This window comes from Sebastes umbrosus, chromosome 7 (assembly GCF_015220745.1).
Source record: "Sebastes umbrosus isolate fSebUmb1 chromosome 7, fSebUmb1.pri, whole genome shotgun sequence".
NCBI lineage: Eukaryota > Metazoa > Chordata > Actinopteri > Perciformes > Sebastidae > Sebastes > Sebastes umbrosus.
In genome coordinates this window covers 7,226,797-7,240,057 of record NC_051275.1, presented here as the reverse complement: position 1 = coordinate 7,240,057, position 13,261 = coordinate 7,226,797, and the positions used below count along the sequence as shown (strand labels likewise).

The following is a 13,261-nucleotide window of genomic DNA, read 5'->3' as shown; positions in this document are numbered from 1 at the left end:
TCTGAGCATGCGATGTGAGCTCATTTTCCTTTGGTGGTATTAACACATCAAACAATAGTAGCTAATTATTTCCCTATTTATAGACACTAGTGCAATGCCCGTTCTGGTGTGGACGTTCGGAGCGATTGCTTGGACCCAAGAAAGTGCTGTTTGGGCTTTGTAACTTGATGCAGACCATTTACATGCACAAAAAACAATATAGCGCTCTAAAGGAAAGCAAAAAACACAAAACCATAATAGGTCCTCTTTAAAATCTCTCTCTTGTGAGTCTTCCATCTTTATGAATATGCAGTGCACCTTTAATTTAAAAAAAAAATCCAAATAGGTAATTATTGTAGGACTGCCACTAATGATTTTTATCACTATTGAAATGCTTGAAAAATTATTAATCATTTGTCAATGAATTGTTGTGGATTCATTTTCTATCGATTTACTTATCAATTAGGTAACAAATTGTTTAATCTCAAATCTCAGTTTGTACACTAAACACATGTAGAAAGATGAGATTTGCCAGTACAGTACTATTATAGATATACTAGAGTTCAACATACTAAAAAATGTCTGTAAAGAAGTGGAGTTGAGTCACACAGCCATCTTTTTTTAATCATGGTTGCCATGGAAACACTTTAAAATTAGTGGTGAACTCGTAGAAGTTTATAGCTCTTAAATGTAGAAAAAGTGAATACACAAAACCTATGCTCTTTGTTGACAGGTATGTATAAAGTTAAAAAAAGCTATTGAGAAGAGAGGTGCTTGATATTGACTAATATACAGTAAGTAAAGCAGCACTGGTGCAACACGCCAACACAAATAAGCCAGTAAAGTGGAAGCACATTCAAACGTGTCTTATTTCAAGCCTAGTTATGTAGGTTTAGATGGCTGTTAAATTCTCATCATTATCCATCCGTGCTTCCATCATGAGCACTGTATGGTGCAGTGAAAGCAGCAGGTTAGATGAGGTTTACATAAACAGTGTGACATCTGAGCTCTGCGAGCGCACCCGGGGCGATGTAAAGGTCAAATTGCTATTGTTCACAGGCTGGCTGGATGATCAAATCCCTCTGCTTTCACCTCCTTTCTCAGCTTCTCTTAGACGTGGTTGCTGGTTCAATCTGTCCTTTTGAAAGAGGAATGAGGGACTAAAGGGAGGAGAAAGGAAATGGGAATAAGAAATAGTATAAGAATAGTGAGTGAGATTCAAGATATGGTGAATACACCCATACAGTAAAATGGGTTCGCGAAATAATACTAGGTGGCATGAGGAACAGTTACTGTAAATACCTAGTATTTTGGATCAGTTTCTGTGTTAGCCAATTTACATGCTGATTGTCTTGTTAACGTATTCTTTGATCAGATAGTTCCTGATTTAAGTCATCGTTTGCCAGTGAATGGAAAAAAGGGTTTTGTAGAAAAAACAATATATTTCTCGAAATAAGGTATATGAAAAATCTTTTTGTCAGGGGATTACCATAGTTAGTAAGATTCATAGACTGAGACCCATGAATGTCTGTACAAAATGTTGTGCCAATCCATTCAGCAGATGTTGAGATATTCCAGTCTGGACCACAGTTGAGGACCGAACAACCGACATTGCTTCTAGCGTGGCTCAACATTTCAAATGATACCCAGCCCTAATTGTTCTCTGCAGTTAGACTTTTTGTGAGTCCTGGTGTTCTATACATTTTCTCTAGGGATTTGTTATTTTAGAGCGCTTTCACGAGCCAACAAGTCCGCTTTTTTGCGGCTCAACCTCTGGTGCGGTTTGTTTGAGTGGTTGTGAACGCAGTAATCGTACTCTGGCACAGACCGAACAGAGGTGGTCTCTATGCAAACCAAATTGCAGGCTGCCTGTGCCGGCATTTGTTGAGATGGACACAGGTAAACAACAGGTTTGACATCTGGGCCGAAGAGAACATACAGAATATGCTTAATAAAGTCCACAAAAATAGTGACGTTTATAAAGTCATTCCAAATAAACTGGAGGAGAAGGGATTTGTTTGCAATCGATCAGTGCCAAGTCAAAGTGAAAATACATTGACAGCATCAAAGTCCACGATTCCCTACATAGAAGTGGCAGCTCTCGAGATGAAAAAGATAAATTCACTGCTTCATACACTCCCCTCAGCAACTCATTTATTTAATTTATTTGGTCCTCTTTGATTTGTGCACTGTGAAACCGAACCAGACTAAATAGAAAACAAACCAAAAGTATCAATTTAACTGTGATTCGGACTAGCCAAACGGACTATGGTTTATGAAACCCCCTTAGTGGATGGTATTGTGAGAAGATGTGGGAGCTTAAGAATGGATGAGAAAAGTAGACCGATAGGGGAGAAGGGGCAGCGTGGTAGAGCATTGTTTCAGACTAATCTACTGGGCAGATAACTGTTTTGGGAAAAAGTTATCAGCCAATTGCTCTTCTTAATCTCTGATATGAATAATGTGCTGCAGTTCGTTTGTTTTCATGGCTCGAAAACTCACACGAGTCAGACGCTATAGCAGAAGCTTCGTTCACACTGTGAGTGACACAGCAACAGGCTACAAGTCAAATCAAAGTTGAGCTGACCTCAACTTTTTTTCAGCCCTCCAATAACAACATAGCCACATCAACGAGCACTTAAGCAACACCTCAACGGCGACTCGGCGACGCTGTAGCCGACCCCGCTTGCCGTTTTGTCGTTCGTAGTGTGAACGTAGCATGAGGCAGAGAGTCGTACCTCTTCAGGTCTCCTGCTGCTAATCTGGCCCCAGGCTGCCTTGTTTGCTGCAAAGGATTTGGAAAACATGACGACATGTACTGTAGGAACCGGGTAGGCACGTACTTGGCGTGTTCCTGAGACCGGGTGGAGGTCCGGTGTGCGGCACTACACGCAGGAAAGCCAAACAGTGAAAGCGGCATTGGGAAACAATGAAGTAATGGAGAGAGAGAGACTGAAACAAGCAGGGAAAGTGAATGAGAGATGGAATGTATAGAGGAGGAAGAAGAGGGGAGAGGTGAGGTGAGGAAATAAGGCTCTGGTTTCTTTCCTCCACGGCGCCATAATATTTGGAGGGTTTTGTACTAAACCATGACACCTTAATGTAAATGTCCGTTGTGCCACTCCTAACGGTGATTTGACCTGTTCCCAGATGATGGAGTCCTTTACGTTTGGTCTAAACACTCGCTGTCTTGTAAATCTTTCCCAGGAAAAATCCTCTGCTACATAGAAAGTCATATACAGTATGTTTCATATGTTTCCAGCTGCAGCAACAGCAGTGTGTTTTGCATTAAGAAAAATAAGTGGTTAGTTAGTTATAGCAGCAATAGATAAATAGCTGAACAGATAAGTACAGAAATCACCAAAAAAAACAAAACAAACGGGTCAAAACACCAGCCATACTGTTTGATTGACAGGTGAGAAGTGCAGAGACTGTTAACAAGGAATGTTAGTCACACACACACACACACACAGCTGCAGTTTCTTTGCTTTCTATAGAAATGTGTGAAACAATGGGTCACCAGAGCTCATGGCATCCAGGGGTGAGAGAAACAAGGATGTATGGGACGTGGGACATGTGAACTCTCACATGCTGATATTAATACTTGAAAAACATGTGAATACTTGTATCAATACAGCACTGATTCAATGCATTCCATCCTCAACTTTCCCTTCCCTTAAAGCTGTAAACCTTAAAGGGGACATATCATACTCATTTACAGGTACAATGATTCTTAGTTTCAGGTGATTATACACTAACGAAAACATAGTTATGAATATTATATGCCATTTCTGCTAATAGATCCCCTGAAATGTTACACACTGTTCCTTTAAGCTTTGAGTATATTGTTACCTACATCTACCACTCCTGTCAGTGTGTCAGCTTCCTTTCCTCATCACTTGCCAGTCTTCTTGATGTGTGCAGCATTTAGTCTGCTTCAAAGCAAACTAAATGCATCTGTAAAGCCTCGAGAGGTGCTGAAGAAGCCTATACAGTGAATGTATAGCCAATGCGTCATGAAAAGCAATGCTGATATCCATTGCATACTCTATCGAAAGTCTCTTTATTGTGAGAGTTGTATATTGTGTGGCCTTGTAAAATCTAACAGTAAAAGCCGTCTCTTCTAAAGAGATGAAATTGACTTGTCCACACTTTGGTTTTGTGCCATTGTTGTGTCCTTATGAGGACGCGTGCACACATATGCTGTCGCAGATTTTGCAGCCTGGAGTAAGAAGTTAAAGTGCACAGATGAAAGATTGAGTCCTCCTCATCAGATCATAAAGATGAGATGTGAGTCAGCTCTAACAGCCTCCCTCTCTTAGCCAGGCCACTCTGCTCTTTTGAAAGGCAGTAAAGATAAAGTGCAGGGGGGTTGCTCAGTTCATTAAAGAGCATAAACATAACAGGCGGTGCTCGGTAATGTTATTAGGGTCACTGTTACCTGCTGCGCTGTCACTTCTGCCTCCTTTATGTGGAGTTACAGACACAGATCCAGGTCCACACCAGTGTCCCACGGCTTCTCCTCATGTGTGAAGCATGATTCCTCCCTTTGAAACCCAGGATCAAACACGCACACGCAATGAAATCAGATCAAGATGTTGTGCACTTCTTTGTGTTCTGACCGGCGATGAAGTGATTTAATGGGCTCGGTGTTAGTGTCGGTGAGGGCGCTGCTGTGTGGAATTTCAGGGAGTATTGTTAACTTTCCAGTCCAGTTTAAATACAGGACTGGAGTCATAACCTGGCATCCATCATCTCCTCTCTCTTCTTCACCCTTACACTTCTCTCCTCTGTATTTTTCCCACCTGTCTCGCCCTGCGCTAATTAATATGTTCTCTCGTCCCTCAAGCTTTCTCCTCTTTCTTTCTCCGTCTCTTCTTCACGGTCTCCTGAGGGATGAAGAGGACCGTACTGCTTAGCACAAAAACAACACCTGCTGTACTTTGTGTGTGTGTGTGTGTGTGTGTGTGTGTGTGTGTGTGTGTGTGTGTTGTCTGTCCCTGTCCCTGCACAGGTTGTCTCTGCCTCTACCCTCAGCACAAAGTCGAGTTGGTTTTAGTTCTGTCCAACTCAGTACATGTTAAACATGGATTTGGGTGACATTCGCAATCTTATGCGCAAAACTCAAGCCTCTATCTTAGAACACGGCTTCCTGGGCAACCGTGTCGATGAGCTCAAAAATGTAAGTGTTGCAATTTAATTTCGATTCTCATTCTAAATGTGTGCTGTGTATGTGCAACCTGGGTGGGGCACTTTGGTCGAAGTGATACATTTCCTCCCTCACACTTCAGGGGTTTGGCTCCATCTCAACTTTTAGAGGTGAGAAGGTCACTTAGGGGCTGTTATAAAGACAACTTTGGGCGATATATACAAACAGAAAATATCCTCTCTATTTTATCGTATGTGTTTGAATGAATGGCTTTTTATACCTCAAACAGTGCAGTTTGTGCCATTGGTCTGAATGTGCACTATTGTAGGGTTGACAGCTGTGGGGACTTTCTTTAAGTCCTAAAAGATGTGATGAGAGCTTATGGGACAGGAAGAAATGGTTCTACTAGCACAAATTTTGATTCCAGGATGCAACTTATTTCTGTGTTAAAGATGATGACATCTGATAACTCGGCCTTACATGTACATTACATGGCAACTATTTTGATAATTGATTCATCTTTTAAGTCATTTTTCAAGCAAAAGCACTCATTCTATTGATCCAGTTTCTCTTGTTTTTCTCTGTTTTATATCTTCGTAAACCAAATATCTTGTCAACTGCTGGTCAGAAATAAGATGCCTGAAGACATCACTTTGGGTCCAGAGAAATTGTTATGGGCACGTCCAGCGAGCTCTATAACTCACTCTGTCGGCCGATCGGTCGGTAGGTCCGCAAAAATGTCCCCACCCTTTGGCAGCCACAGTTTTCGCCCTAGGAGGCTAACATTTGGCATGGAGATCAAGTGTGTGGGTGTGAATAGCTAATGTGAACTTACCAGACTTTTCTAGCTGTTCTCTTATTTGCTTTTACCCCCTTGTTCATTATATCCACATTACTGATGATTATTTATCAAGAATCTCATTGTGTGAATATTTTGTAAAAGCGTCCGTGGTCAATCCTACAACATCATCACAATATAGATATCGAGGTATTAAAAATGTTGATTTCCCAGCCCTAGTGGGAGGCGTCACGCGTACGTGGTTGCAGCTGTTGCAAATTCACTCATTTCTATCCTATTTTGCCATTTTGTAGACTAAAGAAATAGTCAAACAATCAAGAAAATAATCTGCAGATTAACTGATAATGAAAATAATAATTAGTTGCAGTCCTACTTACCTACTTATATCTTTAAATTTGACGTTTTTTGAGTTTATGGCAAGACCCCGCAGCTTTAGTGCTCCATCTGTGTCTACACAGGATGCCTTCAGGCACAGTGATGAGTGTAGGTCAACTGCGTTTGGGCAGCGCTCAGAGACCAACACATGATCGCTGTATTTATGTGCAGAAAATAGAAGAAAATAGACCTGAAGCGTTAAAGGACCAATGTGAAACAATTAGGGGGATCTATTGGCAGGAATGGAATATAATATCAATAAGTATAGTGTATTATCACCTGATAATAGTAATCGTTGTGTTTTCGTTACCTTAGAATGAACCGTTCGTATCTACATAGTGAGCGGGTCCTCTTTCCACGGAGTCCGCCATGTTGCACCGCCATGTTTCTACAATAGCCCAGAACGGACAAACCAAACTCTGTTAACTTTTCCTGCTTGGGCCGGAGTCGATAACGTTACTCACTCCCGTCGTCGACGCTCTCTCTCTCTCTTGCTTCACCACTCACCTCCCACATACACACACACTCTAAGCTCTGCTTCTCTTACAACAACTGGCTCTAGAGAAGGACATTCACGTTTTCACGTTGGCCACCGTAGCAATCCTACATGCTTGGCTCACTTGGGAGAGGCTTCAGTTGGCTGTAATCTCCTCACCTTACCGCTAGATACCGCCAGATCCTACACACTAGACCTTTAAAATACTGCTTGGGTCACGTTTACGCAAGTATAGTTTGAGTAAACCACAAGATGTTCTGCAGCCTGTGTAGACAGCTGGGTCGATTATCTATCTGTTCCGTCAGACGCACGAGAGACTGACGACAGAGATGTGCCTGACGTGCTCTTTATTCAATTAATCACAGTTCAGTGGAAGCTGTTCATGCATCACAGTTTGAATTCCACATGTACTTGATACTTTTATGTGTACCTGCCTCTCAGTGGCTTTTATATTGGTGTTAAACAAGGCAGTACACTGTTTCCACAGCTTTTTACTGGTCATTTGTCTCCCAGTTGGTGCAGCACTGATTTATGATTTGAATTTCTGGTCTCTTCTAGTCCCCTCATTCCTTCTTCCCTAATGAGGATGGATTATGTGAGCGTGATGTGTCCGTCGGTCCCTCCCTTCTTCGTTTCTCTGATTTCTCCTTTGATTGATGAAGTGTTACACGACATAGGTTATGCTGTCACGTTCAGTCACTAACTCCACCTCCTCCCTGCTTGTCCTCCTCTAGGTGGTGGCCAGTGACGGGGTGCGGGCTATGATGGAGTCGGCCCTGACAGCCAGAGACCGGGTGGGCGTGCAGGACTTTGTCCTGCTGGAGAACTACACCAGCGAGGCCGCCTTCATAGAGAACCTGCGCAAACGCTTCAAAGAGAACCTCATCTATGTGAGTGGTTGGAGTGAAGAGGAAATAACATATATCACATAAACATTTTTAATAAAGATGGTTATTAAAGAATTGTGACGAAGATATATGCTGAGCAGAATGTTGTAAAATTGAAAAATCAACTTGTCAGTGCTCTGTGTGTATTAACATTGATATGTAGCGGGGCAACACAGTCTCACGCCAGTTTGTCAAATAGTCACGAAACTTAATCTATTTGATTCGTTTACACAGACACAAATTTCCCTTTTTTTCGTGACACTAAGCACGATTTTCAGCAAGATTTTCAGCCAGTTTCCCAGAGTCACAGTGAAAAATCGACCTTATCATTTGCATATTTGGTTCATTTAGATGCAAATTGCCCAATTTAAAGTGGACTAGATCTTTTAAAATACTCTCTATCCTAGTGAGAGATTTGATTTGTCTGAAAATGACTTCTTTGCTGTTCATTAGTAGTTAAAAACACGACAGAATGAGCTATAAGCCTCTTCTTTAACCATTTTCACCTTGACCTTCATGGTGGATTCCTTTAGTTGATTAGAATTAGACTGTATTTCCACTCCAATAAGCAGCGTTAGGTTTCACTTGGAAGCGGGCCGAGACCTGTGGGTGAGGCAGACAGCTGTTTGGTCTTAACTGAACTTAAATATTCTCACTGCAAAATGACTCAACAAATTTTTAAAGTTTGAATTAAATACTCACACGAATAGTTGTCTGAAAATTTAACAGTACACTACTACAATAAAGTGTTTGTCATGTAACGTGACCGTATGCTCCCTCTCCACCAGACATACATTGGTTCAGTTCTGGTGTCAGTTAACCCGTACAGAGACCTGGAGATCTACACCAAGAACCACATGGAGCGATACCGTGGAGTCAACTTCTACGAGGTCTCACCACACATGTGAGTACACAACCTCTGCACACCTTTCAGTATTCAGCTCAGCTATACATTAACTTTACATTTTCAGCCAAATGACTTACTGAAAAGTTATGAAAGACACACAGCAATTCAACGGAGCTGGTTTCAGCAAATAAGAATACACTAGTGCAGTGCCTGTTCGGGGCAGGGGGCCGTTCGGCACGTCCTTGGGTCCTCAGCGATACACCCACCCAGTGTGAAGTAGACCGGATGAACAGTTCTTGAGTTATGCGAAGGACACACACACACATACAGACAGACATAAATTCCTAGCTTTATAGTTAGATGATGCTGCTACAGCCCTACCTATTGGCCAAATGGTACCAAATTTGACATCATATCTACACATGTCCCATATCTTAAAGTGTTTAGGAGATATGATTTTTTTTGTAATATAAGCCCTGCCCACAGTATTTGAGCAAACTGTGAGGACCAGCTTTAGCAAAACTATATGGAACATCAACAATCCAACTTTTTCTGACTTGGTCCAGAGATGTCCTGTACCAAATTTGGTGACGATTGCTCAAAATTTATAGGAGGAGTAGCAGAAAAAAACGATTTGGACACAATTCAAAACGGCGGGAAAACGATCTAGATGCAAATGGGCGTGGCTTAAATGGATAGATTCGTCTGGACCCACAGATTCCAGGAAAAATACTTATGGTTCAAAAGTTACAGGCCAAAATGTAAAGTTTGTTGTTATTGCGCCACCATCTGGCTAAATGTCACCAACTTAGACGCTGCACTCCCTGGGATCCTGAGCAATACACTCACCAATCTTGAAATTGATCGGATGAGCGGTTCTCGAGATATGCGACATGACAGAAAGACAGATTTCTTTCTTTACAGTTAGATACAATCATTAAAAGCAATCCGTCATGTCATCCTTTTGGTGCCTGGCCATGAATGCATCATTACAAAAATGAGTGAAAGCCGAGTGGAATGATTCATTGCAGTCCTTTGCTATTACAGGTGAAACATTTTTTTCTGATTGGCCGAAACGTCATTCATGGTGGACAGCATGTTTACTGTTGCCTTGTTTTTACTCTGTACCTCTAAAAGAAGGAGACTGTTGATGCTTTGTGAAGCTTTTTTTTACCCGAGGATGACATAACATTTGTTGCACCTGCCTTCTAAATGTTGTCACAGTGTGTACGTTTAGGGCGTACGGGAATATTTGCCCTAAGCGCCGCTCTCTCAGTCAACCAGCTACCGTAATGCTCTCATGGTCTGACTATCCTTTTCTCTGTCAGTCAGACTGTTTGCAAGACGTCATGGCATGAGGCAGAGTGTTTGTTTGAAAGGTTGCCACAGGAATGGTCAGGGAATTCCCTGTTAAGTCCTCCCAGTCCCCATAGGTCAGCTACTAAACAATCAAGTGCATTATGGAGACTTGAAGTGGCGTCATCGTAGCATTTCAGAATCTCTCACTAGCTCTCTCTCTCTCTGGTACCACTGGTGGGTTTCTTTCTCTCTTTACTTCAACACTTGCGCGTAGGGCCAAATGTTTTCTCTCCATCTGAGTGGAAAGAAAGATGTGCTTTGGCAAGTAGAGGTGGAGGGTTAGAGAGGGAAAACGGGAGGGAGAGGTGGAAAGAAAAGTAAGCAAATGATGGTACCAGGAAAGAGATTTCCTCCCTTGAGAGGGAATTCCTCTGACCTGAGCCTGACCCACCTCCCCAATATCACACACATACAGTACACACACATAGAGTGCTTTGCCGTTATGGCCAAGCTGGTGGTTTCTATCTTCCAGCAATTAGTCTGGTGTCAGAAATGTGTCCAAACAGGCTGAAACAACATAGCAGAGCTGATAGCAGCAAAGGGGCTGACAAATGATACTGTAACTAAAACCGGCTGCGCTCGCTGTCCACTCTGGACTCTATGATTCATACTGGTGTCTTTCCATGTCCACACACTATGGGATGCTATCACATGTTCAGACTCAAGTTTTCCAAGACATTTTGCTGTTTTGTCAGCACTCAGATGTACTGAAGTGTGTCAATGCATATTTTTTATTTTACCCATTCATTCAGTTCAGTTTAATAATATACGCATAAATCCATGTTTCTAATATTTAATTTAATAAAATTCTATTTATTAATAATATTTCTTGCATACATTTTCTTCTCTTTAATTATGTGATAGCTGTTTGACTGATATTTGTTTTTCAACGGATGAAATGACTATGTGTAATTGGAAAAGGGTGGCTTATAGTGACAAACCCACAGAATTATCACCCAACTCGGCAGTTCCCCAATTCTACAGAGCACCAAAATGCTTTTAGATGCATGAATAAATGAAACTTAAAGGTACCCTGTGGAATTTTCTTGTAAACAAACAAAGTTTCTGTTTACATTAAAGGACTAATATGTAATATATTTACTGTAATAAATCATAAAATCACAATGATATGTCATCAGAGATTAAGGAAACATGCTAAGTTATTTCCATTCCGGTCCGGAACGTCTGTTTTTGTTTTGGATGTGTGTGATCCCTTTTCAACACCCTGTTGCCACATGGAAATAAATTGGCACACAAACACAGCCTCCTGCAGCCATGGGAGCAAGCAAACAAACTGGATCAACAGAGATAACGTTAACGTTAGATTCTACCCGACCTTAAAAGCCTTGGCACATCTCTCTGTGGTCCGTGTGCAGCTGCTTATCAAGGCAGCGAAGGGAAGGGATTCCGACTACTGCTGGCCAGAGGCTAACGTGGTTGTGTCTAGAAGGTAACCCTCAAATTGCGAAAACGTGCGCTAAATGCTACCAATTACACCGGAAGAGTGGACAGGCCACAGCTCCAATATTTTGAATTTGGACTGCTGTTACCCATTTTAAACACTAGCTCTCAGTGCTACATATTGCTCCTTTAAATGTTACCTCTTTAACTCTTCCTGCCGAACGTCTGCCTGACCCCGTCTCTCCCTCCACTCCTCCAGCTATGCAGTGGCAGACAACTCATATCGTTCCATGAGGACAGAGAGAAAGGACCAGTGCATCCTCATCTCCGGAGAGAGCGGCGCCGGGAAGACGGAGGCGTCCAAGAAGATCCTGCAGTACTACGCCATCACCTGTCCAGCCAGCGAGCAGGTGCAGACCATCAAAGACCGCCTGCTGCAGTCCAACCCCGTGCTGGAGGTGAGATGCAGTCTTTGATTATCCTGGATTTTTATTGGAGCAATCGAATGTCCCGTAGTCCAAATGCTTCCACTCTGACAAGAGTCAAATAAAACAACAGGAAAACTGTGAATGTTTGTGAAGAATAGAGTGGTGATTGTTTCTGTGTTTGGTTAAAAGCCAGTGTTTTTGGAGAATGAAGGCAAATAGAGAGGTGCGGAAACGCTTGTTTAGATGTCTGGCATGTCTCCGCCAGATGGTTTCCAGATGTGTATAAGTGTGTGAGTGTACACTATGCCCTGTAATCTGTGCTACTGTCCCAGACAAAACACTGCAGGGACTCTAATGTCCGTGGCTTTCTCTCTGTTTCACCGCTACCTCCTCATCTGCCATCCTGTCTTTATCACACGTTTTCTCCCTGCTCCCTGTTATCTCTCCACCTCTTAATCCGTCAATCATCACGCCTCTCCTTTCTTTATCCCACTCTATCCTCTCTCCAGGCTTTTGGCAATGCCAAGACGTTGCGTAACGACAACTCGAGCCGCTTTGGCAAGTACATGGACATCCAGTTTGACTTCAAGGTGAGTAGGACAGTCTGATTTACACTGGCAACTACTTTACGCAAGAGTTAACACTGTAACAAGTCCCTTCAGGGGGACGCAGACCATTGCAAGCAAAAAAAAATATTGTTACCTCAAATCATATTGTTGTCATGATAATATTAACAATGAAAATATACTTTTGTTTTTGTTGAAACTCTGTATTTTTGCATAGAATCTATTTTTTGTGTAATTACCCACACCACTCCTCCCGTATCCCTTTTTTGTGGGTACACAAAATATGTTATGGACTACAAAATCCCTGTCGACCTGCATGTTATATAAACCCCACATCATACCTCAGTACCCCAGCCTTATCTCCTCCTCCTCCTCCTCCTCTCCTTCCCCCTTCCTTCCTTGGCCTTTATCCCGTCGGCAGGGTGCCCCAGTTGGAGGCCACATCATCAACTACCTGCTGGAGAAGTCCCGCGTGGTCCACCAGAACCACGGGGAGAGGAACTTCCACATTTTCTATCAGCTGATCGAGGGAGGGGAGGAGGACCTGCTGAGACGCCTGGGCCTGGAGAGGAACCCTCAGCAGTACCAGTACCTGGTCAAAGTGAGTACAGTATCTTGTACTTTAAAGGGATAATTAGAATTTTTTGTCGTATGAGGTACTTAAAGTCAGTGTATTTCCTACAATAGATGACGGTCGGCACACCCCCAATTTGGAAACAGACAGGAGTACGGGAGCAAAGCGATGTACTGCTGTGGATGGGGGCAGCGCAAAGCGTATTTCAGCCACCCAAAAGAAAGACCCACCTAAAAAATATATATTAATTATGTGTACGCTATACTATAGAATATTTTTTCCGCTTTACCTTGCTGTCAGATAACCCTTTCCGATGGGTAACCGAAGACGTTATCTATGCTCTCTTCAAAGCTACCAGACTCCTTTGACAAAAACAGTGATTTTACCTTGCAGAACACAGA

The 13,261-nt window shown here is 42.4% G+C and overlaps 1 protein-coding gene across 3 annotated transcripts in view; it reads left to right on the top strand.

Annotated features, from left to right (window-relative positions):
- The window catches only part of LOC119491162 (unconventional myosin-Ic-like), a 77,662-nt gene that overhangs the window by 40,351 nt on the left and 24,050 nt on the right, over window positions 1–13,261 (top strand). For all 3 annotated transcript variants that reach the window (XM_037774867.1, XM_037774869.1, XM_037774868.1), the window contains 5 exons: window positions 7,533–7,688; window positions 8,474–8,589; window positions 11,552–11,750; window positions 12,230–12,310; window positions 12,708–12,887. In XM_037774867.1, the coding sequence (XP_037630795.1) occupies window positions 7,533–7,688; window positions 8,474–8,589; window positions 11,552–11,750; window positions 12,230–12,310; window positions 12,708–12,887 (732 nt within the window). The remainder of the gene's footprint in view (window positions 1–7,532; window positions 7,689–8,473; window positions 8,590–11,551; window positions 11,751–12,229; window positions 12,311–12,707; window positions 12,888–13,261) is intronic.